Source organism: Zophobas morio, unplaced genomic scaffold (genome assembly GCF_036711695.1).
Source record: "Zophobas morio isolate AGI-343-1 ecotype UQ-CSIRO unplaced genomic scaffold, CSIRO_AGI_Zmor_V1 ptg000024l, whole genome shotgun sequence".
NCBI classification, from domain to species: Eukaryota; Metazoa; Arthropoda; class Insecta; order Coleoptera; family Tenebrionidae; genus Zophobas; species Zophobas morio.
The window spans coordinates 14992811-15011589 of NW_026972129.1; the positions used below are offsets into that span (position 1 = coordinate 14992811).

The window sequence follows — 18779 nt, forward strand, 5'->3', positions numbered from 1 at the left end:
TAATTTATACTTAATAAAGCCAAGTTTTGTTAACTTTGTTTTAGTTAATAAAATTTAGTTATAAAATGAAGCCTGAATTGACATTGTCCCACCATCTTTTTAGATCCTGATCTGCACCGACTCGTTTATCCGTGTTCTTAGTCTCAAAATTATTTATTGTGCAGGAGAAATATCTTAACACTACAATATAAAAACTGTTTTAGATTAAAAAGTTTTAATGTTACTTGTATGGAACATTTCAATTTTATAAGATTATATATAACAGACATACACTCAAATACATGGAGACAACTATACAAAGTATTTCCTCAGCCAAAAGAAAATGTGCTAAACGTCAGAAGAGCCTTAAATCTCGTGGAAATTAAGACTAAGATTTTGCGTCAAAAGTTGTACTTTCTTAAAAAGTTATAATTTTTTAAAATTGATAATAAAATATAAATACAAAAGAAATGTAAATAAGGTAATTGTATAAAATCACTTTTACAGTTGTCATATTCAAATATCTGGATGTACAAAATTAGTGTAATTTTATTTATATTGAATATAACAATTGTATTTTATAAATTTCTTACATTAAAGCAACATAGAACAGAAACATGAACAGTGTTTTATATCACAAGATATTTAATAGATTTTTTATTTTTTCATTTTTTTGAAAAAAATACAAACTTTAAAATATTTGTTTTGAAGGAGCAATGTGCTTTTTACTGCTTCGTGTATATTTCCATTTGATCAATTGCTGCATGTTCCACCCGTTGTCGCATATTCGTAAGATATAATTAAAGTTAACAGTTTATAATTGTAACAACTTAACTAAGTTTTAAAATTATAACAGACTTTGGAAAATAATTTTATTTTATAAAATAATATTTTTACAAGTTTAAATACATTCTACAAATACACAGAAAATAACAACAAAATCGTAACTAATTAAAACAAATTTGTACAATGTGATTATGAAGCTTTTACAAGCCATCAAATGAAAATATACACTTGTGAAAAAAACTATTTCTATATTATATTAATTTATCTAATTCTAAAACATAAAACCATTATAATACAGGTCACATATTAAAGTCTACCTAAGAGAAATAGTCTTTAGTATCTAACAAATTAAATAAAATGCGAAAATAGGCCCTACCAAGTCAACAACTTGAAGGCAAATTATGACGGAAATATAAATATACACCGGCTGAAGTTATAAATTAATTAAATTATAATGCATACTTTCCACTTAACGAAAATGTTTAGCTATTAACACTAATCTTGTGATATTTCATCCACTAAGAATCGTCAGACATGAATGAATTTTGTGATTTTAATTCTTCCAATTCTTTTATTTGTTGACGAAGAAACAATATTCTGAAACCAATTATCAAATTTATTACCAATGTGCGAACGATAATTTCACTTCTTAAGCAGTTTAATACTAATAGTAACAATAGTAACAACAATATTCTTTACTACATACCTCTGTTCTTGCAATGTGGCCTGAATTTCTGTGAGACGAACTATTGACCTAGCTGACTTGAGTTCAGCAGAAACTTTAGAACATTGTATACTACCCATAATGTGAGCCTCCTCTGCCAACTTTTGGGCCTGAAATACATAACAATAATTTGAAACTCCTATTTTAGATTTTTTTTTATAACCAAGTAACAAAAACGAAAAAATAATAAAACTTAATGTTGTAAAATATAACTACAGCATATTTTTTAATAATTCATTTCATACACTACTGGATCTTAGTAAAAATCTGATCCTGCTATAATTTGCTGTTTACAAATACTAAAATATTCATAGCAATCTTTTTTTTAACTACATTTATATTTAAAATTGAGTACAATCACCTTATTTTTGTACAATGAGAATTTATTTCTAAATAATATAAACATTTGACTTGTTTGAGCTTTTTCGAAAATTTAATTCTTACAAGTTTTTAATCCATTTGAAATGTTCTTATATTATGGATCCGCTGTATTAGCTGCCTAACAGAAAAACGTTACGAAATAAATTTTCTCTTAAGAAAATTAAATTAATAAAACATTAATTAATGATAATAAAACAAAATAATGATTTAGTTCCTTTAAGTATATTTACCAAATAGGATAAATTTTCTAAAAATTAAAGTCATCGTTAATTTAAAGGTTTGCAACTTACACTGACTTAATTATTGCAATTTTTTTTGGATTTGGCTTTTCAGTGTAAAATACAAATCAATTGTAGAGTTGGAGTACTTACTTGTTTTTCTAAAATCTCCGCTGGCCATCCCCTAACATGATTAACTAAATCATCTCTATAATGATTAGCCAATGACGGTGTTATTGAAGGACCTTGGGGTCTTAAAGCTTGTAAGGAGCTTGACATTCCCTGAAGTGTGGAGAGATTGCCCGGTGGACTACTAACAGGTACTGAGACAACTGATAACAAATAAAACACAATTACTATTATGACGACATACCAATAAACAAAAAACTACTGACGTATTATCATTATTTTTGACACTAAATTTATTTTTCCTTTTAGAGTTTTAACAGTCAGCAAAACTGATTTGGTTTGATACTATTAATAAAAACATTTTTTTCTACGGTAACTGTTTACACGTACAACAAGGTCACAATGTTGTTTTTACAAAGTAATGTAATAAGTTTTTAATTGATTTTTTTAACGAATTAAAAATAAATTTAATCCAGTGTCCTGATCGACAAAATTGTTAGTAAACCTCACTACTATTCAATTCTATTCTATTGTCGCAGGCTCCTTAGTAACAAGCTGCAACTTAGTAGCAGTATTCAGTGTCAACTCGGAACTCATTTTAATTGTTAAATCGACTACGTAAAAGTTTTTGTTTCAATTGAGACATTATTTGCTTATTGATGTAAATTTGTAAAACAATCACGCCTGGTAACTAAGAATTCGTGTACTGTTTTGCAATTCAAATTGGACCTGATGAAGGCTAAATAAATACCTAAAATTATATATAAAAAAAAAAAAAACTTCTGAATGGTCCAGGTAGATTTGGAAAACCATTGAAAAAATTTTGTGTCCTTTTAGCTACTTCCACACTGCCTACTACGTACACTATATTTTTTTGAAATTCTGTAGTTAAAATATTTTTTTATACAATCATTAAAACGTGAAAAAGACTTTGATAATACATAATAAATTTGTATACTGATTTCCTAGAAAGTTAGTGGTAGCAAGATATAAAAACTGCACTATAGCCAATATATTTTAACGAAGCTGTGATAGGCTAAAATTATAACATACTGCCTAGCAAGTTCAGTTAAGCTGAGTTGAAGTTCATGTTTTACTTTGAACAAACTGCAATACAATTGGAGTAAGCACACAGGAAGTATTTTTTTTTTAATTTAGAAAGATTTATTTACAGAAAACTTGATCTTTTGTTTAAATATTACAAAAAATGTTTTAAGGCACTGCTTAATGTTGCAGTGTGAAACGAACTTTGCTATTTAGTGGTGTAAACCAAACTTTTAATTCATCGAAGTATTCTACTTTAAAGAATCTACGAATTTATGAACATAGTTTTATACAGATAGTTCAATACGACCTGGCAGTGATTAAATAACTAAAATTATGGTCAGAATTTCATATTAACACTTCATTTTTTTATTGGTTCATGTTTTATGGTCTCTTGTGCTGTCTCTTAACAGAATTCGTCTAAATTTGTCAATAATTTTTTATTATTGTCTTTTATCAAAATTTTGGTCATCTAAAAATGTACGAAACTTATTATCGATCACAATCTAGACATTCCTCCAATTACCACATTTCCCTTCGTTTCCGTTCAAGATGTAAATTTAGTGATAGAAATGTACAAAAGTGACAATAAAGTTACATTTGTATTCGTTTATCGAACATATGGAGTTGTAAAAGTGCGTGATCTTTTAAAACCCTAAACTTGTGATTTTTACTGCCAATTTCTGGCTTTGTTTAAACTAGGAATCCGATGGAAAGAAGTAAGAATGACACATGAATGAGAATATTTTCAAACATTCCGTCGAAATTTCTTCATATATTCAATTTTAATGTTATGGGGTAAGCTTCGACGCTCACTTTGAAGGCACGTGGTCACTCCATCTGTTCAGTAAACGAACTTTAGTAGAATTTCTTGTAGCATAACTCTCAATGAGGCACGTTACAAATTTGATTTTTATTTTTCTTACGTCTTCAATCTATAACGTAATTTAGATTTTAAGAATACGCAAAACTGGTGAACTCAAGTGTATATAGTACAGTTCATATTAGTATGGTAAAACTGATTCAGAGAATTAGTATTGTAATATTCTCTAACAGAAAACAATAATAGGATAAATTAAATCTCTTTTTCATAACAATGCTCTTATTATAAACAACTCTAATTTATAATTTACATTTATCTAAAAAAAAATAATTGAAACTCAAGTATGTACTTAAAAAAAAAAAAAAAACAATAATCATGACGAAGTCCAAAATACATACTCATTAAATAAATACTCTGTATTGTAAAAAACAATTTATTTTAAATGGAAAAAATGTTTAAAACTGTGAAATCTACAAAGAACTTAGAGGTCAAAGTCTTTTAAAGCATTAATCAAATTATTTAAAAAGTATGTTTCAGTATTAACTAAAAATTTTCAAACGCTTCTTAAGGGCGATATTCACTGAAATTTTGAGTACGTCAATTAAAAAAATCTGCATTTCCAACTAAAAGTCCAAGCAGTGAAAATGCAACACATTCCAACAATAAAATGTTTAAATTTTCCACTGACGTTATCGTATCAAGTTTACAGCCACGAGTGAGTGATAATTACCATAATGCAAGTACATTTTTAGAACGCCAAGTGCGGCTGTGTGGTTTGTCATTTTCGAAGAAACTTTTTCATGAATATTTTTCAATACAAATAAACCCACCCTTGATGTGTTCAGGTAACTTTTGCGTTACTATGCATCAAAACCCACCACATTTTGGTGAACATGCTGTTAATTCATTAGCATATTTTTTTGTCTGTCACTGACCCCAACAAATTCTTTTATCAAATTAAAAGTCAAACAACGTAATATTAATAACAAACAGGTGGAAAATCAATTTTTCCCAAATTGTTTTAAAATTAATTTAATGTGATACTAAGAGCAAATTAAATAAAAATTATTTATTAAATATCAATATTAAATTAAAGCAGTTATGTTTTTCACCTTAGGGTAGACTTTTACTACATTTGAACGCTTTTTGAAGAAATATCTTGAACTGTTGAATGGTATTTTAGCAGTTACGATTAGCACAACTTTACCTTAAGACCATGAATTTAGTGCAAATTCACTAGAATACTAAAATAATTCATCAATCCACAGGATTTCGCGAGTTTTATATAGTTCATGTTCAAGTTCAAAGCGTACACCAACATTCATATGTGAATAACTAACTCTTAGAATAACTTTACTATTTCAAGGCCAAATTTTTTTTGGTTCAAAAATTTGTAATACTTATTACAGACTTTTTAATGATATTTTTTTTAGGTTATATTTCAAATAAGGTACATTATTGTAAAAGAATGTATACACATAAGAAAACCTAAATACATATATGTGTTTCAATTATTTTAAATAAAAAATTTTTATTAAAGAAAACACTCAGATGGGTTAAATGATTTAAAAAATGTTCGCTGTACTCATCTGCTCAGCAACCTTATTTGTCACACCTCTTTTATTATACTTGCCATTTAAACCACTGTTGATAAAAATAACTTTGAAAACAATACACCACAAATTTTCACCTGCGGTTTAAAGGGTTTTTGTCCTTCGATGTGTTGGAGTATTTTTGTCCATTTTCAACTTCAATCAGGCTTCTTATACAAAGAAATACGAGTATGACTTACGCAATTTTGACGTCAACTAAAAATCTTAGGGGTAGTTTTTAAAATGTAGATTGTTAAAACACTAAATTTCGTTTTATTAAAGTATTAATAATAATTTCTTTTGTTACGTTACAGATAGAAAGCAAACACTGAATTTTTATGTAGGGTATGCCCCTATTTATGAAGGATAAATTGCTGAAATTAGAAACACTTACATATTATTGAACGAGAATATTATAGTACATACTATTAAACAAAATGCCAATCAAATTATTTCTACGACGCTCTTGCATTATTTAGTTATAGTAGTTAAGAATGTGTTACCCAAAAAACCGCAGGCATAACCCTTTGTATTTAAAAAAAAATCACAATATTTTATTTATTAATAAATTAACTTAAAACAGACATTGAAAGAGCCAGCGGCAAATTAAAATAAAATTATTCTAAAGAGTGTTATGTATATTGCTCGATGTGCAAAAGCGTATCAAAACTACAAAAAATTGCTGATTCTTGTGTACATAATAAACTGTGTCGAATTTCTAAAGCATTTTTGGATGTTTTTATCTTGAAATTCAATTTATTAAACCACATTGTCCAAACTACAATAATGAATGTCAACAAAAATTAATTGTTTAATAACAATAAATTATAAAATCCGTATCTGAACTGCAATTTGACAAGATGTTTAGAAAAACTTTTCACGTACGTTGTATTTGATAAGACTATAAATATTAGAAATGAGACAAGAAGCTTCAGATAAAATACTATGTATAACTTTACTGTGCTGTGCTTTGTGATAATGATAACATTGTAGCATAAAAAATTGTGCACGTGTTGATATACACAAAATAATATTCTAATTGTAATTAATGTTTGATAAACAATTACTGTAATGCTCCGTGATCAAAAATGACTTGAGTCTGTTGGTAGTACTTTTTAAACAAAAATGTGAACTTTTTTTGCGTTTATGTTGGTATAACGGAAGTGATTGTGTGATCGAGACGTCAGTCGTGACATGCAATAAATTTAAGTCATGTTTTGGATACATTTTGCAAATTAAAAATGTATTTCACTTTAGTACATAAAATAACAGTTACCACACATAGAAAGAAAATGAAATGAGAGCATAAATTCTCTTTACGCTCTAATGTTACGAGATACACTTAAGGAATTCTATTACTTTTCAAAGTATCGCAAATTCTGCATACGCCCCAGTAATTATGTAACATACCAAAGCAAAAATGACAGCAATAATTTGTACATTTGCAGCATTTATAGTACATAACAACATAGATCGAAAGTACCTTCACAAAGACACAAAATAGACTTCCCGTACAAAAAATTGCAAGAATTTTGCACGAGAATAAAAGACAAAGGTAAGGATGTATCTACTTCCTTTACCAATTACTCCCATCATTGTAACAGTTGGCAGTAATTAGTGTCGCACAGTGGATTTGCCCTCCAAAAGAACCGTTAGCTGATGCTACGGATGTTCAATCACCCCTGTTCGATTTTTCCACTCGCTAAGTCGACTTAGCCATCCCAAGCATTTCGCTATTGTTTTGCAAAACAGTAAGCATCAGATAAACCATCTCTCTGAGGGCAAATTTCTTGTAATTGTTACTATCTGTGACAATTATTTCTTTGCTACGCTCCATCACCATAATTTCAGCAATTAGATTCAGTATTCTTTTGCCTACACGGCAGAAAAAAATGTTTGTGTTTAACAATAGCATCAGAATGCATCATTGGCATTACATTATTATATACTTAATCAGTTATGAATATGTCTCTAGGGTGAATAACAATTTTAACAATTACGTAAGTACACACTACGGGTAAATTGACACCCAAGTTGCAGCGAGCATTGTATAAAAACTAATCTCAACTGCTGTGTTATTTATATTAAAAGCTTCCTAAATCATCGATAGAGGGCGTGAAATTAAGTTTATGCGTAAGGTTACTTTCAAGGCGTCAAACAAATACGTTCTTCTAACCTACTCTAACACTAGAAGACATGATACTTCTTATGGTTATTCCTTTGCAATTTTTATTTGTTAGAATAATAACTCGTTGATATTCTATTTAGTTTTTCGACAGCATGTTTACTTGTTTACAAATTATGCAGTAACAATAAATAATATAGCAATATTTTTTAATTTCAATAACTTTTATCAATCTATATTATTAAAGGAAATTTGCATGGTATTTAATTTAATGTCAGTTTTTTTTTATATAAACACAAATATTTTTTACTACATATAACTTCAGTTCCATTCACTTATAATTTTTGTATCAGGATCAGCTTTTAAGTTTTCATATAGGAGTATATTTTTTTGATAAAACACTTCTGAACACGTAATTTATCTCGTTCCGAACCTTCTTCTGCATTATACGTTTTATTGCGCGCATAATTTACAGAAACCAGAACTAAGTAATTGACATTCACACAATATTCGAGCAAGTGACTTTATACGTATAGGTAGCTGGAAAAACCAACAACCGACATTAAATAAAATTCTTCACGACTCATTACAATTTTACGAACCACAATCGACTGACAAGAATTCTAGTGATATTAGATTTTTTTTGCACTTTTCATTCTGAATTTATGCCCATCAATATTTTTTGGTTGCTTTTTGGAATTTAAAACAACTTTGATCCATTAAAAAAATATTTTAAAAAGTAAAAGGACACAATTCTTTTCCGATTTGGAATGTAGGAGTAAATTTGAGTGTTTGTAAGGAATTTTTAAACTTTCAAATTAATTTTTGTTTCTTACAGAACATACATACATAAAATTGTAGTGTGTACAGTGAAAGAGGCAACAGTTTTATAACATATTTACTTTTTTAAAAGAAGATTTGAAATGATTCATTATTTAACTTTATTAGGTAATAGAAGAAAACATGGACGATACGTCTAAAGTTAGAAAGATGTTTTCTTTATTTTAAACACTTATTTAAAGATCTAGCTGACAATATTTTCTGGCTTTATTAACTGAATTTAAATAGTTGTATAATTATGAGGAAACAAAGAGATGAAGCACTTGTTTCTCGTGATAACACAACGTGTATTTCAAAGAATGTTAAATGTTAATGGCTGTTCATTATTTCTTATTACATGTAGTATATCAAGAAGTTTCTAAACACTGTCGCTAGTAATTTTTCCCTACTTTTAACTTCATTAAAGCTTGATTAAAATAGAATTTTCCTATAAATGAACTACTTATTCTCTACAAACAGTAGTAGTAAAGTGGATCTATAGTGAATGTCAACAAGCCTAATAGAATTAAAAAAACCTATGGAAAATAATCAATCAAAGACAGCGACATTCGTAAAATTTTAAATCTTTGTAGACTCCTAGACAATGGTAGAATATAAATTATCATTATAGCAAAAAAAAAAAAAGTGGCGATTTCCTTGGAAAAAGATTTGTCGCTTTGAAACTAGTATTACTAAGTGTGTATTTATCAAAATAAGAACGATTTCAGTAACTTTTAGATTCCTAATTAGGAAATAATGGTCCTACAACATGAAAAGTAACAAATGTCTCCATCATGACACAAAACATAAATGCATCAATTTTGAAAGAAGAACTAACTTTTTTGTTGTAGATGTCCTTAGAGAGAAAGTTATTGCTATCTTTCTTACTTCGTCTGATTCATTATTTAAGTTCTTCTCTGATATTTGTGGCGAATTGAAAACTGACATACATATATGTATTTAGTATTGATTATTATATTATTTGACACTGATTTTTTGTGGCGCCGACTACATTTACTTTTATTGCAAATTAAAAAAGATGGTAGTAAAAAAAGAAACTTACGGGCCAGTTTATACAATATTTGAACTGAGATTAAGTTAATCACGTCTTTAAACGTGGCGTTTAGCGACGTGGGATTGGTGTAGAGTAGGTCACATGGTACTTTAACGCCGTGTTAAAAATTTAATCGCAAAACCGGCTCTTACAGATCTAAGTATTCGTACACAAATAATTTTAAATAAAATATGAGTGTTCCGTTACTACTACACAACTCGTTCACTACAACACGAAATCCATTTTTAAGCCTTAACTTTATCTCGTGCGGTTTATTGACTGTACAAATTTAGAAATACATATGTTCGTTTTGCGCTTTCGTCCATTGGTGGACAAATGTTTAATTAGTAGCAGTTTTAACGATACTAATAGGTGTAAGAGATTTTTTTTATATGTGGAAAAATGTTATTATACAGGTATTCCAACGATCTGGTGGTGGCAGGTTAAACATTCCCTGTGATTTATTCGAAAAAAATCTTTGCTGCAATGTAACAGAATCCATTTAGAATCGATTTAAAATTATTTCTAAATATACCGGGGTCTTTTGTATGTTTTTAAACTTAACACCCTAAACATTTTTAGAGGTTCCAAGTCTTAAGTACAAAAAAATGATCTAAAATTATTTAGACAAAACTTCCCTCGCCTCTGAAGTACAATCAAATAAATCCAGTTTTTTAGGTGAATTATAAATCTTGATTTTGCGAATTCATTTTTTTATGATAACCTATATAAATTAAAATAAGGACTGTTAAACTTCAAATAAAGAAGCATGGGAATGTTTCAAGTAAATTTTTCCATAAAAAAAAAAACTGTGAAGACGTCATCCTGTTTTTATTTTAAGGGGGATAAAAAAATGAATTTTGATCAACAATTTTTTGTGGGTTTGCAAGATAATATAACAGGGTTCCAGCGATTTGCTATAGTAAAATTCCCTGACTTTTCCAGGTTTTCCAGTAATTTTCCCAGAAATGTCCAAATTGCATATTTCACTTGTCAGAAAATTACCCACTAATATTTGCTTTTTATACAGCAATTCCCTATGAGGCTTTGCATTTCTGGAATATGGTATTCTGACTGGTGGTACTTTGAAAACAACCAAATAGAATATAAGAGTGATAAAGAATCATCCAAGTTCTAGAAGACACATTGGAAATGAGACTAAGATAATAAAGAACAATCAGCTTAAGATAAGTAATATTTTTTAAGAAACTAATGATGTTAAATAAAAAATGCTTGAAATTTGGATTTTTGATGTTTTTGCTGAACGCAAATTAGCCTTCAACGCTATGGATCAGAGAGTTAATGGCTTGAAAAATATGTTGAAAGATGATCCAGTCATTCAAAATGTAAACATGACAAGAACAAAGGCCACAGCAATCACAAAATATATATGTAGTTGGACAAACGCAGGAAATTAAAAGCGTAAATGATTCCTCAAATTATATTTGTGTCAAGAATATGCATTTGGGTATTGATGTGACGAGATATTTAAATTCACATGAATAATTGAGTAATGAATAATTATAATTGGAATAGATGTGGGAGAAGTTTCTAATCGCTTTGTGCAATGAAATAAGAAGCATATTTCATTTTGAGGACCCAATACTACCACAGCACAGTGCTTTTAATCCCTTTGCGAAAACAATTCTTTACCAATTCTTTCTTTGAGTTCTTTCAAAATCTCCCTAAAATTGCTAATAATATGGATTTACAACATATTGATTCAAAATGTAGCTTATATTTGCAAGAAAAATGTAATTTTGCCTGAAGACAACAAATATTTTAGAGGTTGAAGAAGATGGTGAAAATGATGACAAAAAATACGTCTAGGAGCCCGGGGATTCAGCACAGTCGTTCGGTTTCCGACAATTTCTCTCACTTAGGAAAAAAATAAAAATAAAATTCAGATATCAAATTTATGCACAACCGAAAATTCTTCAGAACTTTTTCGAATTTTTCCTGACTATTTTATTTTCCCTGGCATTTCCAGGTTTTTCCGGTTTTCTAGGTCGCTGGGAACCCGGTATAAATATTTGTTATATTGTAAAATTCTGTTATACAATTTTTATTATTTTTTTTTATAACGTTAAAGTCACACGTTTAGAAATATGTTTCTTTATAAAATTTAAATTGCATTTACTTAAAAACTTGCAAAACTTTTGATGACATCATCAAATTGTTGGTGGAAATGATCACACAAATTTTGGTTAGTGTTTTACCATCTACAGCTATTCCTAAAATACATATAAAATTTCATATGAGACCAGGAATATAGGAGAATATCTTTTAATAAAATCGTCAACAGATAAATGGAAACGGAAGGACCATTTTTTCATATTTTAAAAAACTCGAGTAAACATGAAATTCGATCATCAAATGGACCCTATTACAGTAAATACTTCCATAGAAAGGAGAAAAACTGTATCAGACACAAAAGTTTTTGAAAAATGGTTTCCAACATACTTGTACATATTTTCATGTAGAAAAGAGCATTTAAACATTCAATTCCGCCATATTTAAAAATGGAGGTCTGGTATTTTGCAGCAATCTTTCTAGTTACCTTGTTTTAACTTCCATAAAAAGATGGACAGTGTTTTAAAGTAAAGTGCAACAAACTCGTTTTCAACAGAAAGATTACTTAGAAGACAAGTTCAAAAATGTTATAAAACATCGGTCTCCTACCTAAAAATGAGAAAGCTTGACAATTTAATCACTTTGCATAGAATTTTCAATTTTTATATGAATGGTAGAGCAAGATGATTAAAAAGTTTTGGGCAAAATTTCAAATCTTCGTCTTTAAAGATACTGGAGCTGGGCATTTTTAAAAATTATCGTTTTTCCAGAATCTAAATAAACAAAAATGAACAAATTGTAGCCCTCAATAAGTTCTATTAGAATACGTCAAACAATTTTTTCAAGATTCCATGCTACTTAAAAGCGCAATTTTCCGTCACTAGGCGCAACCTTTGTCTATTTACTTGTAAACTTCATTTATACGTATAAATTGTTCATCATACAGGGTTGCTAAAAAGTATGGAAGAAGTTGAATATTGTAGGAACAGTTAGTGGGATCTTCTTGAAATTTGGGCTATCCTTAAAAACACTCCAGTTCTCCTTTCTGTCATTTTTTTAAATTTTAAATTGCATTTGTTTTCAAATCAAGTCTTCAATTGTCAGTTTTTCAATAGAATTTTTTCTGACTTCAGACAGAACTGTAGCACATGCATAAATTCTAAAATAGAAATTGGTAGTCAGCAAACTTCTACATCTAGCTTTAAAAATATTTCAATAAAACACTAAAATGGCACTGTTAACAGAAACTGAACGAATAGAAATTTTGATAATTGTAGGTTAAGGCGACAGACGTCGAAGCAATATTGAAGTAGCAGCGCTTTTTAATGAAACTCATCCCAATCGAGAGAAAGTCTCTAGGTGGACGGTTTCAAAAACACTGCGCAGATTTAACGAAACTGGTAATGTTAGAAATCGTCAAAGAACCGGAAGAACAAAAAATGTTACAAATGACGAGAACTCTTTTAATATCATGTTAGATGTAACTGAAAATCCAAAAACTTCAGTGCAGCAATTGGCATTAAACCACAATATGAGTAGACTCATTTAAAAAAATACTCAAACGGGAAAAATATCCATAGAAAATTCATTTACTACAAGAATTGAGTGAAGATGACTTTGACGGCAGAATCGAATTTTGCAAAATAATGGCAGTCAGACTAAATCAGGATGGCAGCTTCATAAACCAATAATTAATATTCTCTGATGAGTATATTTTTTGTTTGAATGGGCATGTTAATCGCCATAACTTGTCCGATACAAATCCACACTGGATGGAGGAGATTCGTACACAGTACCCCCAAAAAACTAATGTTTGTTGTGGCATTAGTGGTAGCCACATTGTAGGTCCCTTTTTGATTAACGGAAATTTAACGTCTGACAAATACCTCCAACTTTTGCTACAAAGTATTATTCCTCGACTTAGACAAATATTTTCCAACTATGAAAAGCCAAATTTACCTCCATCTGGTTCCAACAAGATGGAGCACCACCTCACTTCGGACGTTAAGTACGACATTATTTGAATGCAACTTTTCCTGGAAGGTGGATAGGACGACGAAAGAATATTAAATGTGATTGCTGATATTCCTCCTAATATTTTTACAGTCATTTTAAACTTTGTACAACGTATTTACCAATGCCAGGAAGTTGATAGAAAACATTTCGAACATTTGTTGTAAAATTATTACTTTTTTTTTTAATATTAATTTGAACTTTCTTCAATAATGTAATTTTTTATTTAAATTTTTCAAAAAGCTTTCATAACAATGAAATGTATTGTTATTTCTAGAATATTTTGTAAATTATTTGGAAACAGTATTGAAATAATTTTTACAATGATTGGGCACTACTATAATTTTTTAATAAAGTGTCCTACTCTAGGTGGTAGTATTGTCAGGGCTAGCTACGATTTTCTGATTTTCAGTATTTTTATTTTGACAATTCATTTTACCATGTTGGGAAAAAATAAAGTAATGCATGCGTGACATTTCTGAATTCAAATTTGAAAAAGATACAGAAAATAGAACTCGAATATTCCTAGGGTTGGCCCAAATTTCAAAAAGATTCAACAAACCGTGCTCGCGATATTCAACTGCTTCCATACTTTTTAGCGACCTGTATAAGCTTAATGCTACGTGTCATACGTTGTCTAGATTCTAGAAGCTACAGATTTAAAATGTTTGAAAGATTACTTTTCAAAAGGGGAAGGAAACCATAGTGTCATACTGGAGCTGATTCTGTTACTTTAAACTATATTTATGTAAAAATTTGAGCAGAGTTTGCTAGTACTGAACCAAAAAAATAACTACTTTTTGAGTATTTTCAAAAAAAACGCACGATTGTATTGTACAGTTAAGTACTTAAGACCCGATAATCTGAATAAATCATTGTTCAATCTTACCTTTAGAACAATCCGGCGTCTCAGAATGTGTAGGTGTTGGTGGGCCTTCAACTACAGTTCCCGTATGATTAGTGTCTACACTTAGAGAAGTATGCACTGCACTATCCCCAGAAATAGTCTGCCTTTGCAAACCTATAGAACCATGTGAGTTTTTGTCAGAATTATCGGTAGGCGTAGTCTGTGACATAATCCGTGGTAAACTCGGTGGTCCAGGCGTGTTGGATATTGTGACCGTCGTCGGTACCGGCATCATAGACGGCGTGCTCTGCGGTGACGATTCCGGTCGTCCCGGCGTTGAGGGCATGTGAATGGGATGCGAAATTAATCGTGGCAAGGCGTTTGCCAACAGAACAGGTCCCAGAGTGTTTTGCTCGGCCACTTGCTGGCCAGAACTATTCCCGTACGAAATCTCCGACGTCGGCGTGCTGTCGCCCGGGGAGATGTCCATGTCTTGCGTCGCTTGCGCGTTCTCCTCGGGGTGCTTCCGCGAAGATCTGGAGTCTTTGCCGGGAACGTCGCTGTCGTCGCGACTGCTGCTGCTGCTCCAGTGCCGACTGCCTGTCGCGCTCTCTCGAGTCCCATCTTTGCTGCTGCTGCTATTCGCCGCCCGTGAGTTGGAATGTTTCTCGTGCCCTATGGAAGATACGCCAGAGGTTAATTCTTTTGTTTCGCTGCTGATGGATTTGGATAGGGTAACTTACGCGTACCGGAGCGGCTGTAGCACCGATCCGAGTCTCGATCTCGGTCTCGTTCTCGTTCTCTATTCCTAAATCGGTCCCTCTCACGTTCTATCCATTCCCTTGGTTTCTCCCATTGAGATACTTCGGTTTTGCAGTTGTAATAGTACTTTTTACCTGAAGAACTGACATGCTCTGACCAATCGCCCACTCTAGCAACTCTATCCCGATCATCCCTCTGAAATAAACAACAACGTGTATACACATTGCACTAGTTGTTATATTATAAGTTGAGGGAGTAAAATCGGCATAGGAGTAAGAAATTTAGTCACGGGACGAAGTGGAGGGTTATTATCAATTGAAAGGTGAAGAGGAAAAAAGAAATGCGATCTGGAACTATCGCATTATACAGATAACGTACCACTAAAATTCAAAACGCTATGAAGACGCTCAAGAGAAGTTGGTGAGCAATAGGATTTCAGTAAAAGTTTAGGCACAGAAAAGACAGAAAAACTCGGAGAACGCAGTAATTGCATGTTATAAAGCTTCCATGTTTTGGACAAAATATTCTCTACAGCGAGGGCTTGCAAAAAACATGTGGTAATACTTGTTGTCTTTATTTTAGTCCTGAAGGTATTAAGCTGACTTTTAACTCCTCAATCCTGCTATTTGTCTAGATTTCTAGACTAGACAAAGCATACTGTTGAAACTGAACAACCAGTGATGCTCAAAGATGTATCTGTGCACATTTCACATTCTTTCTCTTTAATTTTGCGTATTCACAGTCTTTGAACACACTTAACGAAATTATTTGTATTCTGTTACTTGAGTCAACCAATATGTATGATGGTCAAATCTTATAAGAAATTTCTCAAGTCATCATATGAAATAGGCTGCTTAGGAATGAGGTCATTTATTTTTCAGAAAGAGCCAAAAAATTGACTGATAACGAATTAATACCAACTGGATATTTTCAAACAATCAGCTGAGGGACTTATTACGGAAAACGATTAACAAAGTCCATGTTATGTAGTGACTTGTAAAAAGTTGAACTGTTGGATGACGTATAAGTTTTTATAGCAAAACAGTCTTATTGGATCTATGTACTTAGTAGTGTCATGTTGATATTTAAATGTCGTATTTTAATTAGTGAAAGGGAAATTGTCAGTAACAATTGCACTTTTGTATCATATCACTGGAATTTTATCACCCCTAAAAAAAGCATCAAAGGATCTTTCAATAACAAGAGATTAAAATGTTACAGCATATTTTCCGAAATACACCAAAACAAACTTATTTTTCACTCAACAATTAAAATACACGGTGTTTTATCGTTTATGGTAAGTTTCTAAGGTACAAATTGCCAATTTTCAGAAGCAATTCTAAGTACTCAACGGTGTCCAAATATTTTATGATTATGAATATGATACAAATATTACGATCGATTTAGTAATTTTAATAAAATCAGCAAACTTAAAAACAAGCTTTTGCATTGTTGCAATAAAATACCTAATGATCGAAAAAAAAACCCTCTAGTAGGCCGTGCAATTTATTGTTAAAATAAAAATGTTGGCATTGCAGCTATTTGACCCTTGATTTGACAGTATTGGGCCGTAACTGTCAAACTGAACAAGCAACGCGTTGCCAACATCGTTATTTTAAAAATAAATTGCACGGCCTACTGCAGGAGTTTTGTTGTCCGTATAATAGTTGTCCAGAAAAAGTTGGATCATCAAAATTCTGTTTGCTTGTAACAGTGATCTAATTGTAGTTTCTTATATTGGTCACAGTGAATTTCTGTGCGAAAAGGCAACGCTTTTAAATAAAATATATATTTGAACAATAGGACGTAGAGACTGTTCTTTCAGTTGTGTGGGGATCAAAATAACAAAAATTGATAGTTGTTAAAAATCTTCAAATCTATGACGAACATTAATCTTTAATTGTTGGGGCTCGTCAGCGCAAAAATATTTTCTAACAAGCGTTCACACGAATGTTATTAATTTGTTTAATAAAATATATGCATACTTCAATAATTACGTCGCTAATTGGCTATTAATGAATATTTAACCCCTCAAACAAACATTACAGACCCAAAGTATTCACTGATTATAAACTTCTTTTTGTACAAAGTTATTTTTTTTTAAACAAACATCCTACCTTGTCCACTGAATTATTATGCACTGGTTTCCTATCCCTCGATGACAAATTTTGTGACATCTTTATAGGATGCAAAATGCTCTTTTCATCATTTCGGTCATTATTGGTCCTGTGCTCAGATTCTCTGCTGCGTTTATCCTTTGGCGACCTGGCACAATCTGGAAAAAAAGTCATAAAAACAAGTCCACTTGGTCATAACACGTTACAATACCTGAATACTTGTCTCTTTTGTAGTCTCTATTTTCTCTCTCCTTTTCACGTATTTTCTGTAGGTAGGAGCTCTTCGACTGATAAGATCGATCGCGGTCTCTGGGTGATTGTGAGTCAGGACTGTCTGACCGATAATTACCATTTGGTGAATCCCTAATTCTTTCGTATCTTTCGCTGCTGGAGCCATAACTCTTCGATGAACTATACTTCGAGTTCTATCACAAAAAATGTAACTAAGAAGTGGAAAACGACGAAAAACGCTTCTGGTCGTGTACTAGTAGCGTTCGAAATTCACGTTTTACCGTAAACAGTTGAAAATGATAAAAATCTTGTAAATATAAATAAACTACCAAGTAGGTTAGGTTATATCTGCAAAAGGTAGCCATGTTTACTATTGTTTTGACAAACATTTTTTGATCTAATTTCGGTCCAAAAACGTTTGGGAAAGTCCGTTACGAGGCGAGAATTACATGAATTTAAAGCTGATGCGTGAATTACACCAAATAACGACCCACAAGGAGTAATTTTAAGGAATCTTTCAAATAAGTGTTCGAACATTGGCCACTAAAGTCAGCAATACAACACCCATTTCTGTTTTTGCACAGAATGCCGTTTTAGAACTTATCGCTTGTACAAAAACAATTTCATAAATATTGTTGATACAAATACGTCCCCCCAATACATTTTCAAAGTGTTTACCTGATAGGGATGGGCTTGGTGCTTCTCGAAGTACCTGGACATAAAAACACACAATATTAGTAACAACCAACGACCTTAAAGGCATGAAAACAATTTGCTTTTAACAAAATTCTTTTAATGCCTCTCAGGATGTCAGAAAGACACTAGTGCCTACCCATCGTTCATCCGTTGAGTTTTCCTTGCATGCATTACCATCAATGCAAGTCTCTATAAAATGTTTGTGGCTTTTAGAACAAGCCGACTTGTACATCAAATTCATAAAAACTATTAAAAACGCTTTGAACTGATCAAAATCTGACTTTCCTACCAGACGCCATGTCACATAAGGGAACAATTTGCAGCTGAAGGTAAATGCTCCTAATTTCTTCCGTTGTCTCATTGGTT

The 18779-nt window shown here is 31.1% G+C and overlaps 1 protein-coding gene across 1 annotated transcript; it reads right to left on the reverse strand.

Moving 5' to 3' along the window:
- Positions 1 to 197: 197 nt before the first annotated feature.
- LOC135135220 (WW domain-containing adapter protein with coiled-coil homolog) lies at positions 198 to 18776 on the reverse strand. Its single transcript, XM_064064240.1, has 9 exons — positions 18550 to 18776; positions 18396 to 18429; positions 17698 to 17911; positions 17487 to 17644; positions 15351 to 15564; positions 14650 to 15282; positions 2242 to 2420; positions 1472 to 1599; positions 198 to 1362 (listed from the first exon to the last, which is right to left on the reverse strand). The coding sequence occupies exons 1-9, from the start codon at positions 18588 to 18590 to the stop codon at positions 1284 to 1286; spliced, it is 1680 nt and encodes a 559-aa protein (XP_063920310.1). The 5' UTR covers positions 18591 to 18776; the 3' UTR covers positions 198 to 1283.
- Positions 18777 to 18779: the final 3 nt, after the last annotated feature.

Excerpts from the sequence above, each read along its gene's own strand:
- LOC135135220 (XM_064064240.1), bottom strand. The coding sequence starts at position 18,590 with ATGGTAATGCATGCAAGGAAAACTCAACGGATGAACGATGG. Across the intron at positions 15,565-17,486 it reads ATAATAATTCAGTGGACAAG|AGGGATGATCGGGATAGAGT; the intron begins GTAGGATGTTTG and ends TGTTTATTTCAG. Across the intron at positions 15,283-15,350 it reads CTACAGCCGCTCCGGTACGC|GGCACGAGAAACATTCCAAC; the intron begins GTAAGTTACCCT and ends TATCTTCCATAG.